We start from the raw sequence: 24,230 nt of genomic DNA, 5'->3' as shown, positions 1-24,230 counted from the left end.
CATTAACAGGTTAGCTGTTGTGGTTTTACACAGATTATCTTGCTGAAGTCCTCCTCATAAGCAAAGGAGATGATTCAGACATAAATGATTCAGGGGCTGGAGTTGCTTGGGTTTGCATAGAAAATAATTAAATAGTCCCTGGGTCTCAAAGCTTGGCTAAGACTAGCTTCTGGTGCACAGGAATATGCAGCCAAACCATTAGGAAACTGAATATGGGTGCGTGCACTATTGAAAACAAAGAGGAATTTTGCTTCTTTTCATTTTTTTCATACAGAGCTTGGTTATAAAGGCTATTGTATACCAGATCTCAGTGCTGCACAAATCCATCAGCAGAATACCAAGCTTATTGTTCTGGGCAGGGGCTTAGGTGGTGACAGGGTGTTGTGAACAGCTGATGTCTAAGGCACAACTGACTAAAAATAAGACAAAAAAAAAAAAAAAAAAACCACAATCCTGAACCACAGCCGCTGGCTCCAGAATCTTTTGCTATCAGATGTTGTATCAGTCACCTCCAGGTGTTGCCAGGCTTACAGGTGATTGAGCTGCTATGTTACAGATTTTAGATTGGGATGACAGCTGGACACATAAGATATGGTTCATCTCATCCTGAAGTAGAACTTCAAAGCACATCAGAGGAATCGAACTGCTACGTACCGTAACAGGCCTGGGTGAGCAATGCCCATTTGGGTATTTGTACTGTAGACAAGTTGAATCTTGCCTAAGATTAATGTCCAATGAAAAGTTTAGGCAACCTAGTGCTAAAATGCAGAAGCCATGCTGCAGTTGCTGCTACTCCAGATTCGAAGTGTGATGAGGTATTCTATTTCTGAGCATGTCCAGAGTTGAGCCTTCTGTGCATTCTCTCAAGTACCCCATAGGGACAGGGGGCTGGGCCTAGCCTCCGAGTCCAACTGTAATACAGAAGCTTTTGCTGAACATCCTGAGCACCCAGATGAGCAGCCTTCTCAGCAAGTCCAACATATCCCTGTGGGACTGAGGACTCACAAAAGGCAAAGGTGATGAGGTCTTGTGGCAGTCTGTGGTGGTTCGGCACTTGTTGGGAACAGAGGAGTAGCGCAATGGCACTTGAGTACTACGGTGGGCACGGCCAACTACTGCTCCCAGCTGCCTGGGAAATGTTAATGTAAAACTCTTAAGACCTCATTGGGACAATGCCAAGGTGACTGGGGTGCTCCAGGTTTGTACCTCCAAGATGCGTTATGTGGCTCTTCTTGTGCACAAGTCAGAAAAGGAGTTAATTCTGCTGAGCAGCAATTCTGTATATACACTGGTTGACTGTTTTCTCTGCCTAATCAGTTTGAGTCCTACTGAGAAAACCAAATAACTGCAAGGAAGAAGAAGAGTTAGTGGCACTGTTTTTAAAGGGAACAATGATGGTCCCCATGAAATGAAAGTAATGAATCTGAAGTAGTAATCAATGCTTTAAGCACTGTTGAGATAAAACTAACTTTTACTGAAAAGGTAAGCAGCTGGTACAGTTCTCTTTACAACTACTTGGGAAGCGACTGGAGAAGGTAAAAAACTTACAAAAAAAAAAAAAAAAAAAGCGGCATTTTCCTGACTGACCATCTAGCCAAGCAGCAAAAAGAAGAGCAAGGGAATAGGTGCTTTCAGTGGATGAAAACCACATCAGGCTAATTAAACACAAGTTCTTTGATCTTTCAGTGAACAAAATCCCTTCTAAGAGATTCATGTGGAGATTAAACAAGTTGCTTAGTTTTGCCCACAAACTTAGAAGGATCATGAGGTGTGTTTTTTTTTTTCATTATTTTTATTTATTTATTTTTTAAACTACAGTTCTGAAAGTACAGAGAGAGCAGTGAAATACAGACAGGGGACAGTGAACTTCGATATAGGAGAACACCTAGAGAGCAAAATCAAAAGATTCTGGGACTGAATTTAAGTGACTTCCCCATTTTTCCCAAGAGGCTCTTCTCTTGCAGTTTGTAATGGGGGTGGGGACTTTCTAGAGTACTCTGGAAGCTACAGCTGCAACATTTTACCCTACCAACCATGCACTATAATTAAACAAAACACAAAGTATCAGCATACTTTATGTCATGTAACTGCTCCATGAAACAACACTTTCTGGAGTCAACAAGTCCAAATTAGCTTTTTACTCTAATTTAAAAGTATTGTTTCAACAATTATGTCACTGGCTATATGATGCAAGCTACAGAATACATCTATGCAGTTTACACTCACAAGCTACAGCTTTGGTAATATACTACAGTTGTGTTATCTTCAGCAGTCATATGACTAGATATTAAATATTTTTCTGACAACGGCAACAAACTTCTCATCTGTTGGTGGCTTCCTCTGGCTGCCAGGCTGCAGGAATTTTTTGATTGTTGGAATGTTGCTTATTCTTCCTTTAAAAGCCTATGGGAAGCAGCAGTAAAATCAGAGAGTAAGGAAATTATAATTCCATCTTTTATAGCTTAAAAATCAGGTGACTTGATTTTTTACTTCTCAGACATTCTTATTAAACAGAGAAAGGTAGCTGCTTCTTATAACCAGCTCAGCACTCAGCATTTTCCATTAAAGAAAAAAAAAAAAAGAGGCAAAAATCTACCCATCACATACTAGTCTTCTTGGAAGATCCAGGTGTGAATGTTCTGATCTGCAATGCTGGTGCTATAAAATTTACCTTAGTTTCCCAGATGGGGGTTGGAGAAATTAATATTAAAGAGTTAAGATTCATTTAGTAAAGATGGAGTGAAAAAAGAAAAAAGCAACAACCACAGCCTGAATCCAAATCCTGCAGGTGTATTTGGGAAAAAAAAAAAAAAGAGGCAAGGACAGAAATACCTCAGTGCAAAACACCATGGGAGACAAGACATAAGAAACTTAACAGCTCTTGTATATGATTTCTTCAAAATATAATTTTGCTAGCAAAAAAAGGACAGGAACTGCAGACACAACAGGCTGCAGGCTTCCCCTCCTGATGCTCATGACCTCCTGCTGCTCATTGTTGTGTTTGCAGACACAGAAGTAGCAGTTACAAACTGGTAGCATTAGTAAGTGAATTTCTGCCAGCTGAGAACAGCTGGAAAAAGCAGAGCTGGAGAAAGGTGAGCCAGCAGCAGCTCTCGGGGCAAGGCAGGGCACCTGTGTTCAGGTTATAGTCAACAGAAGTAGGCCAGGGAACTGTCAGTGACATACTACAATAGTTCAAATGATTTAAAAGTCAATTTGCTGTTAAAACTGAGCAGTGAAATTTGTATGTTACCTTCCATACTGGGATCAGGTGGTTACTCACCTGTAGCAGAGGGAATGCAGACAGTATGTCAGGCTTACATTCTTCTGCCATTAAAATGGCTTCCAGCAGATGGACGTCAGCCCAGCTTAATTTCTGGCCAACAAGATAATCATGTCCATGATCTTTTAAGGCCTACAAAATAAGAATGAATAAAAAAAAAAAGTCATATAAGTTGTAACAGTTTTATCTAGGTATTTCATTACAGATTTCTACAAAAACACACAGCAGAGCAAATCCATGCAAGAACCTATCCAGTTAGAAAGTGATAGATATTCTCTCATGGCAAAAAGTTAAACCAGAACTCATGTTTCAGTGTGTGTGTGGACGTAGCGCTCGCTCTAACTTACTGCACCAGGTAGCTGTAGCAAGTCCAGTATCACAAGAAAGACAACTTAAATAGCTGCTCCAGAAGGAAAATTATTAATCATTCTAACAAAGTTAACTAGGCCAAAAATCATGGGAAAGGTTAGCTGTCTTTACCATAAGTGACCAAGGATTATTTTAAAGACTTTCCTCCAGTGACCATACACACTAAGACATATCATGACAGTGGTTTATGCCACCCAGGCACAGGTTCGGAGAATACTGGTGTCTACATTTCCTTTCTTATATACTTATGTTATCAGACTTCAAATATTTGAAAGCTTAATGGGTGCAATCAAGCCTTCTCTGCGCAGCCTTCCATTGGTATGGCAGTGGATCTATATGAGCACTGATTACGGGAGTGCTGGATTATGTTGTTTATGTGCAATTTTTCACAGTACTTTTGTGGGTTTTGCTTGTGCTATTTAAGTCTCTGATGAAGAGGCACATGAAATTGAATCAAGTCCTGCATTTTTTGAATGGACTTCAGCTGCCTCTGAACCAAGAATTCAGGCTAGAAACTCAGCTCAGCTCTGAAACAATGCAGCTTTGTACCCTTAGCCCAGACTTCCAAGGAGACCGCTACGCTCTGAAAAAGCTCTGTGGGAAAGTCTGTGTTGTACAACAATACAAGGTACAAAAGGTAAAGTAATACACAGAAGTAGGAGAGTGAGAGTAACAGCTGGCTCAATTCAAGCAGAAAAATGTTAGCACCAAAAAAAATTAAAATATCCTAAAGGGGAAAACAAAACAACAGGACAAACAGCAAGTTGGTAGAAAATGGCAACTCTGTAACATCCAGGCTCTGTTCCAGGTAGCAGCAGCCCATCCCCTCCTGACCAACTCCTGCCTAGCCAAGAAAGGCTCTTCATGTGCTCTGTGGGGGTGACAAGCATACCAGTGCTTTACCTCGCAGCTCATTAGAGGCTCTTTACTGCATGCTAGACAGTAAATAATTGCTTTATGCTTTTAAGCTAGATACATCCTGTTTGCAGAGCCTCATGTACACAGGTAAGGATGCCCAAATAGCAATTCCAAAAAAGAGTAAGAGTAACACATTTAAGCAACGGGTTTAAGAAAGATCACAGAATTAGGTCTTTAATTATAAAGCACAAATATATTTAACTTTGAACAGCAAGAGTATTTCAACTTTCAGGCAATAAATTCTGAAGGCTGGCACATGTATTTAAATGGAGGATTTATGTAAAATTCTAGGAGCTATCAGCCACTAAGCCAGGTTTAAAACGTAGGATCTGCTCTTTGAGGAGTCTTAAAGAAGACAACAAAGATACTCAGTATTGAAACCAGCTGAATATTATTTCATGGCCCCCTTTTCACATCGCTGAATGCTGGCTCCATCACACAGTTCTGGAGCTGCAGTGTCACTTGCCTTCTGGAATGTAGGTGTGTGGGGCCAGGGGAGTGCGGTGCGGGGGAACCTGTACCTCACTTTACTGTCTTTGTGGACGACTGGTGATTTATCACTTACCTTTTCATAAACAGGAAAGTACCTGGTTGTAGCTCGTTCAATGATTAAGGCAAGATTCTTTTCTTTTGTATCAGCTGGTTGAAAAGGGAGATACATGATCATTCCCATCAGGTCTGTTGTTCCCTCCACGTACATATCAATCCTGAAACAAATATTTTTATTTCACATTTATCATTTGAACATTCCATTTTGGTTCTTTTCTTGAAACCCAATACTGAAGTGATCACTGAGTAAAATGCTTATTAGTGAATGTAACATAAGGCACCAGTTTGTTTTCTTGTTCTTCCACTTTGAATCCAGGCCAGCTTTTTCAAAGTGCAGATCTTTATAAACCGGCTCACAGTGTCTCCAACAAACAAGGTACAAACAAGAGTCTGCCACTAATGTATTTAAAAGTGGAGTTCACCCTGGTTTCCCTTGATAACCTATTAATCTATGCTGTGGGAGAAAAGACCACATATGCAAACCACACTAGAGAAAAAAAAAAAAAGATAGTTTTAAGGTCTAATCATGAAAGGAACCCATCAACAAATGGCTGCCAATTGCCAGTTCATACATGCCAGTCCATAACATTCCCCACAATCTCTGAAGCTGCCTCTCCATTATCACAGAATAAACCCTTTACAGTAAGAGGCAGTCAGATAATTTAAGGACTTAACTGAACTTTTGCATGACTTTTTTTTTTTAAGAAAAAGTAAGCAAGGATTTTTGCTTTTGCATTAGCCCTTTATGACAATGGATTCCACAGCTTACATAGTAAAGTCATATTAGGAAAATATTGGTTTAACTTTCAGTAGCATTAAACCACTGAACATATCTTTTTTAAAATCAGTTGTGAAAGTTTCTTTACATTTTCAAAAAAGGAAATTAGAACACTTAAAGACACTTCATTTTTTTTTTCTAGGCAGCTGTAGCTTTTCCTTCTGTTTTCCAGTTTAAAGAGGAAAAAAAAAGGCATACTTAGCCTTTATTATTGTATTAAGGTCCTGCAGTTGCCCAGGAACATAATGCATTTCTGGTCTCTGTGAAATCAAGGGTGTCTGAAGGAGGCCATAACATTCTCACTATGTTGACAATTAACAATAATTTATCAATCACCCAGTCCCTGGTTCTGAGGAGACAAAGCACTGGCAGATGTATATGCACCTTTACACACAGATATTTCATTGCACTATTCTTCTCATAAATATTAAAAATCATGGAAGAGTATTAGTAAGGACAGTGTGCACTGTTAGCATACCAGGCTCTCTCCTTCAGGTCCTTCCCATAGAGGTTGTACTTCGCTGCTATGTAGCTGAGGATGGCTCTGGTCTGCACCATCTTCATCCCATCCATCTCCACCATGGGCACTTGCTGGAACATCAGGACTCCATCTAGGGAAGAAAAAGAAGCAAACTACTCAGACTGCTGCAGTACTACACTGAATCTGAGAAAGAGACCTGGTGACACATCAAGACATTTCCAGTTCTGAGGCATAAAAGCATTTGCAAGCAAGCAGGTCTCTCAAATCTTCTCTTTACAGGTCACATCATATTGGAGGTCTTACAAAAATCTCACCTGTTGTCCCTTTGTTACATTGTTGTGAATTCATGTTTAGGGTACAGTTTACAGACTTACCATTGCGTAATTTTTCTAGGTCTTCCTTCGTTTCTATGAATTCTTCCTCAAACTGAAAAACAAAGATAGAAAAACAACACCATGTCACTCCAAAGGCAATGAGGGACCTCTCCATACTATTGCCCATAATTCTCATGATTGTGTTGACTCCCCACTCATTCTTCATCACTGCTCCAGCAAACAACCCAGGACTATAGTGTCCACAACCCCGTAGTACTATGCTTTACACTTCAAAACCAGCTTCATTCATCACAAGGACCAGTCTGCTTGCCTGCACAAACAATTACCAGACACCAAGTCATACACTTAAAACCAGATGATGCCATGTGAAACAGAGAAATTTTTAGTAAGGTATGCTTTTGTTACACAGGATTTATATTCCTCTTTCCCCCTGCTGGCTTTTTTTTTTTTTTTTAATGAGAAAGACATTTGAATGAGGGCAAGGCCTTTTTTTCCTCAGCACTCATGCTCTGCATCTTCTCTGTCAGCAACATTCACAAGTGAGCAGCACTTAAAAAGCCTTTTATTTCCAATGCAGTATAAATAGGTTCTGAGGAAACAGTTTCAAAGTACCATATTCAATCAAAAATTGCATGTAGAAATTAAGATGCCTTATGATGGTTTTCACCTGATGTGAATCTAGATAGCTCCCCCACTGCCTTCAGGACAGCTTTGCTTGAGTTATCCTACTCAGGTCCTGACCCAAAGAATGAAAAGCACTTTGTTTGGAGATAATGTTCTGAAGTTTTTCATGTGGTGCATGTGGCCTTTCAGTGGAGAACAATCATTAGACACAGAGAAGTAATGACCATTCAGAAAAAGCCAGAGATACAGTTTGGGTCTGTAGTAACAATTTAAGATCTCCTCAGCTTAAAGTACATTTTAAAAATGGCACTTAACAATTCTCTTTGTATGCTAAAATCCTTTTACTGGGCAACTGTTGCTCAAGGAATACATTCAATAAATACAACATGAAAGAGTGCATCGCTCAATCTAAGTACTCTGTATCACAACATATGATGTGCATATCTCTAAGCATAGATGTAATTGGGAAACCTTTCCAAAGAATACTTATTTTAATCACAGATTAATCTGATCATCTTATAAAAAAATTTAAAAAATACAAACCTCAACCCCGGCTGCTGCTAACAGCCATCGGATTGACTCCATCTTCCCTCTTCCGTTGGTATAATGCAGCTTGGGTTTCCCTGCCATGATTTCAGAGTTCTTGTTTCCTGATAAATTCAAGATGATGATCTTACAGGAAGCATGTTTTAAATTATCATTTAAAATGTCCCACTCCAAATTACTAAATGCAGTTGGCTGAATGTGAAAGTAGAAGGGCAATCAAGACCTAGATACTTGGGCTTGATGCTACCATGTTTCCTGTGGATTAGTGAAAAAAAAGTACACACTACCAGGAGAATATGCAGTAATTCAAAAAAGAATCATGACAGAATGTAATAAGCATCTACTAAATCATATATGTATCTTTAAAAATATTAGAGCTCATGAGCTTTGCAACCAAAACAACTGTAGGGTATTCTTGAATACATACATTTTTAAGCTAGTAACGATGCAATCTCTTCAGTAGGTGCTGGGTGTTGTGACAGCATCCATGTCTTACCAGACTTTAAAATGTACTGTCAAATGAGTTGCTTCTCAAGAACACCAACCCAGAGACACCAGCGTTATCTCCACCTCTGTTACTATGACATTTCAGAGCCCCATGTTGTTGTGACTTTACAAATATGAGCTTGTAACAGCAATATATATTCCAGCAAATACTTCACCAGGCCTGCTGACTTCCATATTTAGCTAGTTCTGTTCTGACCATTAGCCAAATCATAATATATCCATTATAGAGAATGCGGACTGACTTCAAGACCCATTTCAATTTTATCAACAACTGTTAAACTATAACAGGGATTTATAACATATTGGCTCTAAAAACTTAACTTTGAAATCAAAACCAAATCAACGAGACCATGACCTCTGTTGGGCATATAAGGGCTGGTCAATGCCCCCAGCAGCAGGCGGCTGAAGTCAGCCCACCAGATGATGGCACTGGGATGAAACACTTAATCCTTTCAAATTTTACTAACAAGTGCAGTCACATGCCATAGCATGGACTTGGCAGCTGATGTGAGCTTGCCTGGTGCTGGAAACAAAGCGAACACTGTACTCTTATCACTAATGGGTCACAGAAGAATGAAGCAAGTTTAATAAGACAGTCACAGACTAACAGTGTGTTTCATCATTAAGCCAAGGTTTTATCTCTTTACAGGCAGGCTTATTTATTCTTGTATAGACTTCGCAGTATGTAATTGAGCCACAAAGTGGAAACTTTGGCCATAATTCCAAAAGCGTAAATGAAGAGGCACAAACAAACAGTACAACAGTGAGAGGCGAGACCACACGCCTGGCCTTCTCCACTGAAGTCTTTTGTGTTGTGTGGTATCCTCTATAGGCCCTGTGGCAAACAGCCATTGCTCTACTAGGGGCTGGACTCACAGGAGAAACCTGGTGCCCCAGTCCAAAACACGGGTCTTCAAAATTGCTGCTTAGCTTCCACCTAGCGCTGGCAGTGCCTATATCCCCAAACACCTCAGTCTCCTGCAACGAAGTTCTCCTGATGTGTAAATATGTGCTTGATAAAAAAAAAAAAGACCTGATTATATCTTGACGGTTTAGAACTGGCATCTAGTCTAGAGCTGCTGAATGCCTAGCTAGATTCCCCATGTTCTTGTGCGTGGGACTTTCCTTGGACCTCAGCCAGCCAGTTGTGAGAGTGACAACTACCATTGTGATCACTATATTAAAAAGATAAAAAAAAAAAATCACACTGGTTTATCCAGAACAATTCAGGCACCGGCCTTCCAGTGAGAAACAAGTAATTGTATTTAACAGCAAGCTCATAATCTGTTGCAAGATTTTAAATTTCCTTCCTAATTGGATGTGGACCCAAAGTAGTTCTCTGCGACACTTTGTTCCTCGAACACACCTCGCGCGGGGCTGCTCAAGCAGAATGACCTTACAGCACAGGCCCCAGGCCGCACCGGCCCGCCTTCAGACTGTAATTGCTCAACAGCTTGTGGCTTCTACCGGGATTCAGGCCAAGCCTGGATTCAAAAAGCGTTCCTTCCACCACCCAAGCTAGGAGGTGCGTTTGAACGAGGTGAACGATAAATTAACGCCGAGACACTTTAAAACTTTAACTCCAAACAGCAACTCCTCCCCAGGTTCCCCGCTGATCCTCCCGGGAGCCAGACACAAACTCCCTCAGCGCACACCCACCCGCCGGCAGGAGTAACCCGGGGACAGACAGACACCCCCGAGCAGCGCCGCGGGACACTCCAGCGCGTTCCCGATGGACAAGCCGCTCTGCCGCCCGCCTCCCCCTCCGCCCTCCCGGCGGGGCCCCGGCCGCCCACCCCCAGCCCCGCAGGTGGGCTCCTTCCGCTGGCGCGGGTGGGTGGGCAGCCAGCCCGGCCCGGCCCGGCCCGGCCCGGCCCTCCACACCCGCCCGCACCGCACCCCCGCGGGGCCGCCGACCCCTGCAGCCCCCCCAGCCCCCCCGCCGCCGCCAGTACCCTCCACACGCTCCGCACCGCCGACAGATCCCCCTGCCCAGCCGGCCTCGCCCGGGCTGCCCTCACCGCCCGGCCCCCCAGGGGCGGCCGCTCCTCCCCTCAGCGGCCGCGGCGGCCTGCCCACTGCCCGCCCACAGGCCCGGCGGCGGCGGCGGCGGCAGCTCCGGGACGGCGGGGCCCGGCTTCCCGCCGGCAAACTGTTACCGGGAAGCGGCGAGACTCAATTTGGGGGTTTTGGAAAGCAGGCGCTCTTTGTTACAGCGCCGGACGCACAGGGGATAGCTCCTCCTCCCGCGTGTGTCTGAAGACAAAAATCAACAAGCATTTATACTACCTTAATCATACATTTTCATTACATTTTTATCATATTTTTATCATATGCATGACTTTTCCGGGAACTCATTAGCATACGTGAATGCCTCTTGCACATGGAGTCTTCAGGTGGTTGTCAGGGTTCTTTAGATGAAGGCTCGTAGTCTTCACTGGGTCTGCCAGTCCAGTTGACCCTTACTTCTGCGCAAACTCAGTCCTGTGGTCATGTATATCTTGTCCTTCAAGGCTGGCCTGGTCTGGTGTCGTGGTTTGAGCCTGGTCGGCAGCCAAACACCATGCAGCCGCTCGCTCCTCCCTTCTCTTTCAGCGATGAGAAGGGACAAATGAGCCAGGTTTAGGATTTGAGATAGGACCGGGAGAGGCAGATCACCCATTATGGTCATGAGCAAAAAGCAGACTCGTTAGGGGAATTAAAAAATGAATATACATTTATTACAGACACTAACAACACATAACAGAGTAGCACAGTGAGAAGCATTGCCACATCTTGAGAACACCTTACCCTCACCCCTCCCTTCTTCCCGGGCTCAGCTCTGCTCCCGATATCTCTACCTCCTCCCCCAGTGGCGCAGGGGCAGGGAATGGGGGGTGCAGTCAGTGCTGATGCTTCTTCCATCTTCAGTGGGGGGAGCTTCTGGAACTCCACAAACTTTCTCTGACATGAGTCCCTCCCACGGGTTGCAGCGTTTCCCTACCTGTTCCACCGTGGGTCACCAACTTTCTCCTGCATGCTGCAATCCTCTCAGCACTAAACTATAACAGCGGGGCTACCTTTTCCCACAAGACACCAGCCTTCTTTGGGAACAGACAGCTTGATCATCCAGGTGAAATACAGGCCATAAATCAGTGTCTGCTCCACCGTAGATCTTCATGGGTGGCAGGGGGGGCCGCCCTGCCGTCTCACCACAGGACACAGGGGGGTCTCTGCTCCGGCACACCTCCCCCCTCCTTTCTTCCTCCATTCCTCCACTGACCTTGGTGTTCACGCAGCTGCAGCAACTCCTCCTCACAAGTCCGACTACTCCTCACCAGGTCCCTTCTTAAATACGTTATCACAGGTGCAGCTGATTGGCTCAGTTTTTGTGCAGAGGTGGGGCCAACTTGGAGCTGGGGCCAACTTGGAGCTGGGGGAGCTTCGAGAAGCTTCTCACAGGGGGCCACTCTTGTAGCCCCCTCCCCTGCCCTGCTACCAAAAAAACACCACTCAGTCAAACCCAGGACATCTGGTTTTCTTGCTAGTTTGCAGCTTCCTTATTTTTATGTTTCTTTGCACCTGCTACTACAAGGCCAAACCTTCTCGATTATTTATGACTTCCTTATCCTACAGCTATTCTAACTATTCCTCAAAAGATTAGTATTTGTTCTGCAGAACAGTGGTTAAATGGTTAAACCAGTTTAAATTGAACTTAATAATTCTATTCCACAAATATCTATTTTCTAATAATCTTAGTTCACAGGTATCAAAAGTACGTCCCTAAGCCTTTGAAGCACAGATGAGGGAAAAGCCAAATCTACATGCTCTGCTGCAGAAAAACACTGTGTTTTGGTTTGGTTTGGTTTGGTTTTTTTCCTTTCTTGATGCTAAAAACTGGTTACAGCCACATGGTATTCCTTATAAAGAAACTATTGGTGTTACCAGTTTTAGCGCCCTGAGTTTGACCAGCTTAAAACTGCCAGTAGTAGAGCATTGGTTGGTTTTAGGGCACTGGCTCTTGCATTTACGTACTTGGTTGATTTAGTGTTTAAATAATATACATGTTTATGTGTTCAACTGTCTTGCTGGCTTCTCTGTAGTAGAGCTTGATGTTTGTAATATACAATTTATGTTTAACTGAGTTTAATATAAAGTGACCTAAGTCCTACATTTCAAGGTCTCAGTAGCACCTGACACCAATCTGATGACTCCTTTCTCAAACAGTCTTTTTAACTTCACAGTTGGTGACAAGCATTTGTTTCTCAGTCAAGCCTGCAAAGTGCTTTTAGCTGCTACAGTCGACTTTTTGTTAAAGGAACTATTGCTGAAGTTACAGAACAAGAGTTTAAATGTATAGTGACAAAACAGAGGTGCAGTAGGACCTCTGATCCCAGCATAGCCCTAGGTAAGTTCAGAGGAAAGCTGAATCCAAACCTGTCATCCCCATCAAAACTCGCATTTCCCAGAACAGATACGTTACCTGGTGTTTGGGCTAAGCTCTCTTCACGTTCGAGAAGATCTTGGGAATGCCAGAAGGACAGAACCAGAGAGCCCTTAGGTATGTAAGTAGCAGCAAGAAGTCATTGACCAAACTGGTTTTGAGTGTCAACAGTAAGACTTTATTTCAGGTATTCTCTTAAGTAATTTGAGACATCCTGTGTTCTGCAGTGTACCCACTAATTCAGTGAACTATTTCATTTGTTGGTATGCTCATGTAGATTTACCTTGGAAGTGTTTGCAGTAGGTTAAAACCAGTCCTGTAGCTAAGGAAAGCGAGATCAAAAACATTTTCACTATTTTCACTAATTTTACTTTTCCACTATCAGCAAACACAAAGACAATGAAGTAGAGTTTCTGTGGGTTTAGGTTGCTGCTCAGTGAAAAATTTTCATCACTTTTGGTACATCTTTTTCTTGTAGTGGTGGCTTCCTCTGGCTGCCAGGCTGCAAGAATTTCTTTATTGTAGGGACATTGCTTATTCTTGCTTTAAAACTCTACAAAACAAAACCAAAACAACACTGGGTTTAAGAACCAAGGTAACTGTCAGACATTTAAATATTATCCACGCTCTAAAAGTAACAACTATGGGTTGATCTTGCCAAAGAATCTAGATGCTTCGTCCTATCATGCTTTTGTGGCTAGAGTGACCAAAGGTGGCAATAACCATCAGTATTTGAGGCCTGCTAAAAGTACTTAGGATATTTGATTTTGATTTTGTCTTTCACTTCTTTCCTTATCCTCCCACTTTCCCATATTTCTCAGCCACTTTAAATCAGTGGTCCTGCTTTGATTCCTTGTCCATTAAAACTGTCCATTCAATTACCTGCAAGAGAGGAAATTTGGCAAGTATATCAGGCTTGCACTCTTCCGCCATTAAAATGGTTTCAAGTAGTTGCACATCTGCCCTGCTAAGCCGATTGCCAACAAGGAAGTCTTGTCCATGGTCTTTCAAAACCTGAAAACAGAGAACCAGAAGCAGAGATGATTTTTTTCTCTGTGTGACTTAGTATGGTATTTCCAAAGCAAGGTCATACACTTCATGGAGTTCTCCTTGAAAGAAGGAAGTGCAGCAAGAACATCTGCAGTACAAATGAATGATCTGACCACACTGTCATCCCAGGCATAATTTATCAGTCCTTTCTCTTCTGCATTCTTTCTGGCAGCTCAGTTTTACCCCTCTTGCCTTCACTTCTGTAGCTCATGTAATCAGCACTGTTGTGTTGAAGGCTGAGATTTATGGGATACAACCATCACTGCAAATGCACTTACAAAATTTACTAGAGGCTCAAGTTCAGCCCAGGGCATAGTAAGAGTATCTTGGACTCTTTCAAATTATGGGCAGCTCCCTTACTTCTCACCTGTTTCCTCTTCAATTTTGGGAATATTGCATTGGGAGCTCTCCATGTGTCACCTGTGCCTCATGGTCTTGACACTCAGCTAATCCACCCTCCCTTTTGTTACAGAAGGAGCTTTAATGTTTTTACATAGCATATATGGTAGGCTGGGTTCTGCAGTTCAGGAGGATGCTTTATGTAAAAGCTGATGCTATAGTGTCTTTTGTCTGAAACAACATACAGACTGGAACATGGACATTTGGGGAGCTCAGTGTGTTCTGGGTTTTTGCAGCTTTGCAATCTCTTCCAGATTTGTAGTGCCTTCTGTCCCCTCTGTAGTGTCCTGTTTCCATTCTTATCCCAGCCACACCAAAACCATAGCATTTATATTTAGGTGATAATTTTTCTTCTCTGTTTTCCTTAACAAAATTTTTTTGTGTAGATCTAGAATGGAATCTCAGGGAAACAATAATAATTAAGCTGCTACATCTTTGCCACGTACCTTCTCATAGACCGGGAAGTATCTGTTTGTGGCCTTGTCCACAATAGTAGCAAAATGTTGTTCCTTTTTATCCGCTGGTTGGAAAATATGGGTCATGAGTAACTCGTTCAGATCTATTATTGCTTCCACATACATATCAATTCTGAAAGGAATAGATCCACTTTGTCAAGTTGAACACAGTAGGTCTGAATAGCATGATAGCTACTGGCATAACCCCACTGAGACGTTGGGAACTCTCCTCCTTTTCTATCCAGCTTGGAGCAGTTCCGCCCGCAGCGCAGTGGCTTTGGCAGAGAGCTGAGGGAGTGTGGGTGAAAGACAGGCGCAAAGTGCCTAACCAAAAACTAAAAGAGTGCATCTCTACCATTTTTCACTAGGGGAGATACTTCTTTGTATTGAGTTTTTTTGAACCTGAATACAAAATTGGCATGCATGTCACCCAAACTTGTGTTAAAAATCCAGTCAGACATGGTAAGTTCAACAGGGGGTCTGTACAATTCCTAACAAAAATCTTGACATGTGTTTACCAAGTGCTAACTAACTCAAAGTATTTAAAAATACTTCAGGTCAAACCGTCTGCCCTAAGAGCCCTATTCTTTAGTAACCAGTTATTAATTTTAATTCCTGGTTATTAGAGAGAGAAGAATTTTGTTTCAATCAAAGACATTTTTTCTGAATTTGATGTGGTGAAAACGGCTGCTGCTGACAACTACAAGTGGAAATGAAAAGCAGCATCAGTAAGACAGTCTGCCCTCTGCGCTCCTGACTCCTTTCTTCTGATAACTGTATTGGCCTTTGATCTTCATAAGCTCCCTTGCACCATGTTGCCTATCTAATCTAGCTGGCTATTACTGTTGTAGACATTACTTGCAGTCACCATCAACACATGCTACATGAAAAGCTGCTGTATCACCCTGAATCTGTGAGCTGGGATATTGTGTGACACATAGAGGCAGTATGAACTACAGTCTAACAAACAAGGGTGGTACTGTTGCAGTACAGGGCTCTCTCTTTCAAGTCCTTCCCGTAGAGGTTGTACTTCATTGATATGTAGTTGCCAATGGCTCTGCTCTGCACCATCTTCATTCCATCCATCTCCACCATTGGCACTTGCTGAAACAGCAGGGAACCATCTAGGGAAAAGGGGACAAGGCAAGGAGACATTCAGTCTCTGAATGAGAACCATTAGTGGGTGTTTGGAAAAGTAACCACAGGTGGCATTTTGTACTTAGAATCATAGAATTGTTTAGGTTGGAAAAGACCCTTAAGATCATAGAGTCCGACCATAAACCTAACACTGCCAGTCCACCCTAAGTGTCACATTCACAAGTCTTTTAAATATCTCCAGGTACCACGACTCAACCACTTCCCCTGTCAGCCTGTTCCAGTGCTTGATAGCTCTTTCAGTGCCAGTCTTCCTCATTCTCACACCAAGGTATGGAAAACACCATGAAACCAAGAACCATTTCTTAATGGCATGTTAATAATATTATAGCAATCAGCTTTCTGAAGTTTCTTCAGATCTGAGGAAGCACCCAAATGCAGAACTTTTAGCAGTCTTACGCTGAAAAAGACAAGTCCTGTGCTGCATGGCCCTGACTCATATGATTTTCATGGATGTTAATATGATGAGAAAGACTGAAGGATCTGACCCAGACAGTTTCTGTCATGGTTTAGTAAGTGTTATGGAAATCTGGACTATTTAAGGGCTTGACAACATATGGGAATATAAATGTATAATATAACTTTGTGACTACTATATTGACTTCATACAATGACATACATCTGTATGGGCGTGAAGCCGGGAATAATGGAAGGGTTTCATGAGATACCTGCAAGAGCCAAATATCATTTGTTGTGAGACTGTAGCCATGTAAATCCCTTACTAGTCTGCAGAAACCTAATTCTAGCAACGAGGAAGTAAAAATACCTCCAGGAACCGGTCAGAGAAGTGAGTTAGAGTATTTGCTTTATGGAGTCGTATTTCTTGACTCAGATAACTGATCAGCTATGTCCATCTTTGCATCCACTGGAAGGCAATCATGCAAATAAACTGTCTGCTATTAAGGGTACATTTTCATTTATGCTTATGTCTCAAAATACTTTTTGAAAGCCAGCAGGTGGCAGGGTGTTCAAGTCATTGTTCCTAAAGGAGAGCAGGACTGCAAATGCCAACCCTAGCTCAGACTTCTTTGAAAAGCTAAGTGAACTGGAAGAGCACACATAATGTGGTTTGGAGGAAACATGAATATCATGTTCATGAAGATGGAAGGTAATAACAGCAAAGTGACTAGTTGCCTTGGGAAACAGGAATGTATCAGAGGTACAGGTTAAACTCAGAAATCTGGAACTCTGGTTTCATACAGATTATAAAACAACAACTTTGCAGGCAACCTAAAATGTTAATGAATTTCAAGATTATCTGATGACAAAAACCTGGATTGTTGTAGAACAGGAGGCAATGGGCACAAACTGAAACAAAGGAGCGTCAATCATTTGAACTTAAGGAAAGGCTTTTTTACTGTGAGAGTGACTGAACACTGGCACAGATTTCCCAGAGAGGCTGTGGGGTCTCCATCTTTGGACATACTCAAAACACAATTGGTCATTGTCCTGGGCAACCGGCTCTGGGTGGCCTTGCTTGAAGAAGGGAGCTGGAGCAGATGATCTCGAGAGGTCCCTTCTGACCTCAGCCCTTCTGTGCTTTAGTGAAGACTGAAGCAACTGGGTGGATGATAACATCTAACATACTACAGTGTGTATCTGTGATACCACATGTACAATCCAGTCTAGATTTTCTTTTAACGAGACATAAGACTTCTTAGGTGTTCTAAGACAAACAATTATAATTGTTGTTATCTATCTTATTTAAAAATGAAGGAAACTTACCCTTCTGTAACTTTGTCAGATCATCCTTTGTTTCCAGAAAACATTCTTCAAACTGCAGGAAGTACAGAAGAAAAGTTGTGTTGTCAGTGCATGTTTTAGCTTCTTCTTTGCATGAGACAATGAGAGCACAAAGAGCTGTGTTTTGGGGAGTTTTGTTTTTAAAAAATTAAATCAGGTTTGGAAGTGATATATTTAAAAATTTATTTTGCCTCTGTCTCATCGTCTCCTTTTCCATTTCACATGTGATTCATATTTTTGTGCAGGTAAGATTTTGGCTAAAGCTGAGGTGACTGAAAGGCTGAAAACCCTGTCTGCTGAGCAAATGATGACCATGCCACTTCTGTTGTCAGTGCTGGCAAGAGATGGTGCAGGGAGAGAGGAGGATAGGTAAATTCACACTGGAGCAGCAGAACTGCGGCATAGCTTCTTTGCCACATGCTGGCAAAAGGAGGGACAAAGAGAAGAGATCGTGTGCCACATGCAGCCTTCTGGCACATTGCCCATCACCATGACAAAAACTCACAGCTCTTGAAACACACAGGTCCCCACATTCCCTCTCCAGTTTAGTATCAAAACCTGTTAGAGTTAAAACCAATTTGTGTTTTATAATACACAGTACCTTCAGGGGTTAGTGTAGCAGGCCTAGTAATATTTTGGACATTGGGATTTAACTGAAGGCCTTCAGAATTGAAAGTACTCGACCCCCGTGATCAGAATATAAGAAGCCAGATTCTGCTGCTGTGGTTTTAAATTTTTTCTTTCACTAGCTAGGGCAGAGGCATTTGTGGTGCTACCAGTAGGCTTGGCACATGTTGCTTGGAAGCGAAACAGGAACTTGCCCCCCTGCTTAGGGTAAACTAGTGATCATGGTTGGCTTGGTCAGCAATGCACGAAGTGAAGAGCTTGAAACTGCTGATCAGTCACTTTTTTTTTATGAGGAACAGTAAAAATACGTATTTGTCACATGCTCTTAATATAAAAAACAAAGGCAAACCTCAACCCCGGCAGCTGCTAGTAGCCACCGTATTGATTCCATTCGGCCTCGTCCATTGAAGTAGTGCAGCTTGGGCTTCCCAGACATGTTTCCACGTGTCTGATTTGCTACTATCTGGAATAAAGAAGTAAGTTTTGCAAAATAAAGATTGTGAATGCTGGTGTTGAGTCTCTAATTGGTCCTCGAGCATTGTTCAAATTTGTCTTGTTTGAAACTGATGATTTATGGTCCAAGACCCATAAAATTATTAAAGGAGGTAAAAGACTGTATTGAAAGGCTGCATTGTATCATTTTACCTTAAGATGTCAGATAATACCTTCATATGTGCATGTTAGTTAAGCAGAACTCAGCACTGAGAGCAACTGGCCCATGTCTGAGAACAAGCAAATTAAAACCCATTTGCATTCCAAAGTGTTCTGCTCTGACCAAAAAGCGTGTGCAGATAGATACTCTGCTCTGCTTATTTTGGCGTTATCTCAGGATACAGTTTACTGTTTAATCAGATATACGGTATAAACCGAGCAACTGCTGTGCTTTCTCCAGCAGCCGTTACACTCCATTACAAAGTCACAAAAAGTGAAAACATTCAATCTCATTTACAACACTCCCCGCTCCTCTCATTTCTTTAGGCAAGCACCTGAAAACATGGGATTTAATTTTGTCTCTGGTAACATTAGATTTCCCTTTACCCCAGGCAGAGCTGAAATGCAATACCTGCTTGGCCCAATTCTGACTCTGCTGGAATTTAAAGCAACAGTTTCTAGACAGTCATCCACACTGTTCAGAACCAGTGTGTGCACATCAGCAGAAAACATGTAGACAGTACCTAGTTTATACTAGCTTCACAGTTATTAACACTGTGTCAACAATAAAGCTAAAGCATTAACAGCAGCAAAAAGAAAATGGCTAAAAAACCCCCATATTCCCCTTGTAAATAACATATCATCTTCTCTACAATAGGAAGAAGGGCGTGAGAGGAAGGACTAAGCACTTCTGAGAGCCAAATTTCTTTTTCTTAAATCTGTAAACCTATAAAGCAGTTGATTAATAATTTAATATTTGATGCACATAACCATGTTAGTAAAGAAAGCACATACAAGTATATAATACATAAAACCCATTTACTTAGTTTCAAGTACGCTAATTTCCTATGAATATCCAAAATCCAAAAAGCTTACCTTGTACACAGTACAACTCAGTCAGCTCTCAGTTTTGCCTTGAGATTATGTAGGTCTGTAGCCCCTCCTACAAAGAGAATTGCAAACAGTTCTCTGCCAATGGGCAACTCCTATTTCTTAAACCAATAAAGACAATTAGGTCTGTTTAATCACTTCTCACCTACAGAAAGTAAATTCCTGACTAATGCTGACTATGTACAAATGTAAGATTCACAAGACGTCATGATCATTGGGAACATCTGTGTCATCATAAAATTGTATGCTTCCTATTTTCATTGTTTGGCAACCTGCTAGTTAAAAATAATCAGAACAGCTGAAAAGATCCCATGATTTAAAAAAATGCTATGATAGCAATCAAAATTTTATTTTAATATTTTTGATTTTCTACTTTTAACAGATTGCCACTTTACGTAAGTCACATCAACTAATTCAGCTTGAACCCTTCATAAGCTTCCTTCCCTTCCTTAGTGATGGGGGATAATCTTTCAGGACATTTTTCCTGCTGAATTTCATTCAGGACATAAGGGTTATTTCTGTTTCTGTCAAAAATGTTTCCCTCAATCTGATCTGGTGAAAATGCACGTCAAAGGCAAGTGTAGGAGACAGTGAATGAAGAGCAGCATCAGAAGACAAACTGCCCTCTGTACTCCTGACTGTTTTCTTCTGATAACTCTGTTGACTTCGAAGAGTCAATACAGCATAAGTTCCCACGCACCTTCTCGCCTGTCTGATCCAGCTGGTTAATACTGTTGTAGACATCACCTGTAGGCAAGGTCAGTGTGCTATATAGAAATCTGCTGATTCACCCTGAATGTAGCTGTGAGCTGGCATAGTCTGCTCATATTACACAGGGAGGTTGTATGAATTGTAGTTTATCAAACAAAAAAATTAGTTGTTAGAGTACAGGGGTCTCTCTCCTTCAGGTCCTTTCTGTAGATGTAATTTGCTGCTGTGTAACTGAAAATGATCCTCATCTCATCTGTCTCCACCACTGGTGCCTGTTAGACCAATGTGTTCCACGCTTGACAATAAAATAAACAATTATTTATTCAGAGGTAGAACCAGAGAAGGACAAAATGGTCACCACTGCAACATCTTGTCTTTTAGGATGTACCTAGTCCCCCAACAGAACACTCTGTACCCTACACAGCATGTGAGGAGAAGCAGGCTTCGTAGAATGTGCTCACTGACAGCACATTCTTATAGCCTCCACCTTCTGGTTCAGGCTCTTTTCTTTCTTATTTCCCTCTGTCCCCTTCTTATATTTTGGGAGGTTCTTCTCTCCAGCCTCTGAAAGCCTGCAGTGGGGCTCAGCCACCTATTCAGAGGTGCCCACGCCGCTGTGCACGTTCCAGAGCACCTGCTGGCCTCCAGCTGCGGCTCCAGAGAGCCCAGCTCTGCGGCACGTGTCGTGGCACGATGGCCAGCGCTGGAGAGGTCACGGAGAGCCCCAGGCATCTGTCCTAAGTGCAGCAGAAGCCCACTCGTAGTATCATTGTAGAAGCACAAGCTGCCTGTGTTTTGTTTTCTGTTAACATCCAGCCTGAAGTAATTTCTTCATGTTTTATAATGAAGCAGAACTCTACATAAGAAGGTTTTATTTGCTTGTGTGAGAAGTGACTGCTTTCCCCTCTAGGCTTCTGGGAGCATTAACTTTTTCTGTTAGCACAGGGGTTTTTAAGAGTAAGAGATCAAACTACAGTGCTGGAAACAGTATTTCTGGCACTATTGGACAGACATGACTTATGACCCAGAATCTAGGATAATGTGGGAGATTGAAGCTTTCCCTGCATAGACATATGCACCGAGGTGCATCTGGCAGAGTTTCATAAGTCCAAACTCACTCTTAGGTAGCTTGGCTGGATTAATCATTTGTAGGCCTGGCCATGATAAAGCCTAGGAGATATCCCAGGTCTAGTGACTACTCCTACAAGGACCTGACATCCACTGTGTCAGAGGACTGCAAGGTAAGAAAACATGAGTTCAAGCATGAAAGTTAATGGCAGTGTAGACAACTTGGGAAAACTCATCTCACCTAATTTTGTAGACTCCTACATTGAGTCTAGATGGTTAGTCTCCTTTAAATAGGTCTAAATTTAGGTCTAAATTCAGGAGGAATCCCTCACCACACACTTGAGCTACAGTTGTTACCAAAACTACTCAAAAGGATGCTGTCTCAACTGAGGCAGTTAAAAGTTTAGATGAAGCCAGTCCCTTCAACCTTCCCTTAAAGGTAGGGGAGAGGAGTAGAAGTCTTCGGAGGGTGATTTATTCCAACACCAATATTTCTTACCCTATCAGAATTATCCATCAGGATTTCAAGCAAGTCATCTTCAGTAAACAAAAGTGAAAAAATACTGTCTCCTAACTTAACAAGATTTTTGGAAACATCACTTCACTGAGCTTGTAAAGTATTTTGGAAAATGGTATAGAAGTGTTATTTGTATCTTGCATGCCTGAAAGCATCTGATCTCTTAAGAATGTCTAGGTTCAGGTTGACTATTCAGGAGAAAAAACTAGGGGAAATGTCAAAGATAACCTAATAACTTAAGAGTCAGTATTCATCCCAGCTGCTGCTGTTGCCCACCAGCTTGTTTCCAATTAGCCTCTTCCTTTAAAAAAACAAAGTATAATTTTTAAAATTATTTTTTCAGATATGATACTGATTTCTTGACAAAGCATTGGAAAATGTTTTCTGTTATCAGGCTTTGTGAACTTTCCTCTCTCTATAAAACATCAGAATTATGTTAATTTGGGTTAGAGATGTGTTCAACATTATGAGCCAATATTTAAAATGTACTTGCAAGGGAAGTGGGTGCACACACACTATTGTGCCTTATTGTATTAGCAGGGGGAAGAGGGACTCTAGAGAAGGGACCCTCACCTATGGCTGATGAGACCTGTTGGGAAATACCCAGTCCCGCCTCAATGCAGAAATAAAGTGCAACTCCAGTATTTCATATTATTTAAAACAAAGATCCCACTTGTTTTTCCAAACTGGTGCTGCCTGTGTTCACCACACTTGGAAAGTACAGCTCAGACATTATGTCCCATGAAACATTTCTCCACACTGAATTATGCCCTCTGAACCTGGCAGGGTAATTATGCAATGTAACCGTCTTATAAACTCAGGAATCTGTTTACAAATGATAGCCTTGCAGAGGGAAGAGAGAAATTAAAATACATAAAATGTCCTTTTCTCCAGTGATCCTTATGCTGACTTAACATTTAGCTTCAAGTATGTGAAGGGCACTAGGTGTTTTCCCAAACATTTTGAAGAGCAAGTGTGTTACCTAGGCACCAGCAGGTGTTCTCAGTGCTACTGAGCTTGAATTTTCTTTACCATAACATATTTTTCCCGGTTGTTCCTTACATGTTGATTTGAATAACAAATGCAAGACCTTGCCTAAGCAAAACCAAAACAACTCTGTGATATTCAGTGAAAAGTAGTGACCATCTTTCTTTGACTAACATCAGCAGCTCCTGCCTTGTCCATGTGAGGCAAAGAAAAGTTTGTGAATGGGGTGATACCTGCTCACCATTGCTTTTAGAGCTATCTCTCCACATAACAACATGTTAAACTTTCAGATTTTGTTCTAATTCCCTCTAGTTGGCTCCCTTTCCCTCTCTCCTTAGTTTGTAATCTTAGTTTGTCTCTTCTTGGCAAATTCCAAACTGTCTCACTTACCTGTGATTATTCCCCATTTTCCCCTCCACACTTCCAGCCCCTGGACCTTTTTCCTTTCTGGATGTGATTCTCCCCCCCTGGAGAAAGACAGTATGTAAAAATAAGAAGTAGTAGGCACTGACAGGCAGGTAATATCAGGAATTCCAGAGAAGTCGACCTTCTCTTTAGCATCTTTCTTCTTCTTTTCTCAGCTTTCCACCAGCCAGCACAGAAAGGATCCTAATATCCACAGAAATTCAAGGGTTTCTCAAGTCACTACTCGTAATGATTTCAGACTCCTTCTCTCTGAAACCAGGGTTAAGAGATTAACAACTTCTGCAAGTATCCCTCCAGGCCCACTCAAGCAATAACATGACGCAAACCAGCATGATTCCACTCTAAGGTCACTTATGGCCTAATATGAAGGTGTCTTGACCATTTCAACATCTGACTTGCAGGTCCTCCAGGTCCTCATTATCTTAGAGTGAGAGATGCCAGCCCCTTAACTCTGCTAGCTGTTTCTCCAGCAGCTGTGGGGAATTTAAGAGTGAAAAACCGACGGAAAATAAAACTTCTGCTTTGAAACTGAAGGTGAGCATGGAAAGGAAGACTTACGCACTAAATACCAGAAGTCTGTATTTATCTGCCTTCTCCTGACAGTGCTCCAAGGAGCCTGGTACGTGCTGTATGGCTTGTTAAACTGCTTGTGCTCTCTGCCCCTAGAGGTTAAGCCAATGTATGTCCTATACCAGTGGGAAATGCAATTGATTTTGGCAGTTTTTTGTACCTCTCAC

General features: G+C 42.0%; 2 protein-coding genes across 4 annotated transcripts; both read right to left on the bottom strand.

Annotated features, from left to right (window-relative positions):
• Positions 1–1,773: 1,773 nt before the first annotated feature.
• On the bottom strand, positions 1,774–10,471 carry LOC104356313 (glutathione S-transferase). 2 transcript variants are annotated; one of them, XM_042802887.1, is made up of 8 exons: positions 10,346–10,417; positions 9,757–9,908; positions 7,881–7,987; positions 6,753–6,804; positions 6,376–6,508; positions 5,136–5,277; positions 3,284–3,415; positions 1,774–2,403 (listed from the first exon to the last, which is right to left on the bottom strand). In XM_042802887.1, the coding sequence occupies exons 3-8, from the start codon at positions 7,965–7,967 to the stop codon at positions 2,281–2,283; spliced, it is 669 nt and encodes a 222-aa protein (XP_042658821.1). In that variant the 5' UTR covers positions 7,968–7,987; positions 9,757–9,908; positions 10,346–10,417; the 3' UTR covers positions 1,774–2,280. The 2 variants fall into 2 exon arrangements, with proteins under 2 accessions (XP_042658821.1, XP_042658820.1); XM_042802886.1 differs by lacking the exon at positions 9,757–9,908 and having other exon boundaries at positions 10,346–10,471.
• Positions 10,472–12,968: 2,497 nt separating this feature from the next.
• Positions 12,969–19,953, bottom strand: LOC104361416 (glutathione S-transferase). Of its 2 annotated transcripts, none has more exons than XM_009967545.3 (7): positions 19,770–19,953; positions 18,592–18,705; positions 17,598–17,649; positions 15,709–15,841; positions 14,709–14,850; positions 13,696–13,827; positions 12,969–13,366 (listed from the first exon to the last, which is right to left on the bottom strand). In XM_009967545.3, the coding sequence occupies exons 2-7, from the start codon at positions 18,676–18,678 to the stop codon at positions 13,247–13,249; spliced, it is 666 nt and encodes a 221-aa protein (XP_009965847.2). In that variant the 5' UTR covers positions 18,679–18,705; positions 19,770–19,953; the 3' UTR covers positions 12,969–13,246. The 2 variants fall into 2 exon arrangements, with proteins under 2 accessions (XP_009965847.2, XP_032865866.1); XM_033009975.2 differs by lacking the exon at positions 19,770–19,953 and adding an exon at positions 19,717–19,768.
• Positions 19,954–24,230: the final 4,277 nt, after the last annotated feature.

The sequence above is a fragment of the Tyto alba genome, unplaced genomic scaffold (genome assembly GCF_018691265.1).
Source record: "Tyto alba isolate M040663 unplaced genomic scaffold, T.alba_DEE_v4.0 Super-Scaffold_40, whole genome shotgun sequence".
NCBI lineage: Eukaryota > Metazoa > Chordata > Aves > Strigiformes > Tytonidae > Tyto > Tyto alba.
Note: the sequence above shows the minus strand (reverse complement) of the source record. Positions and strands in the feature narration are given on the sequence as shown.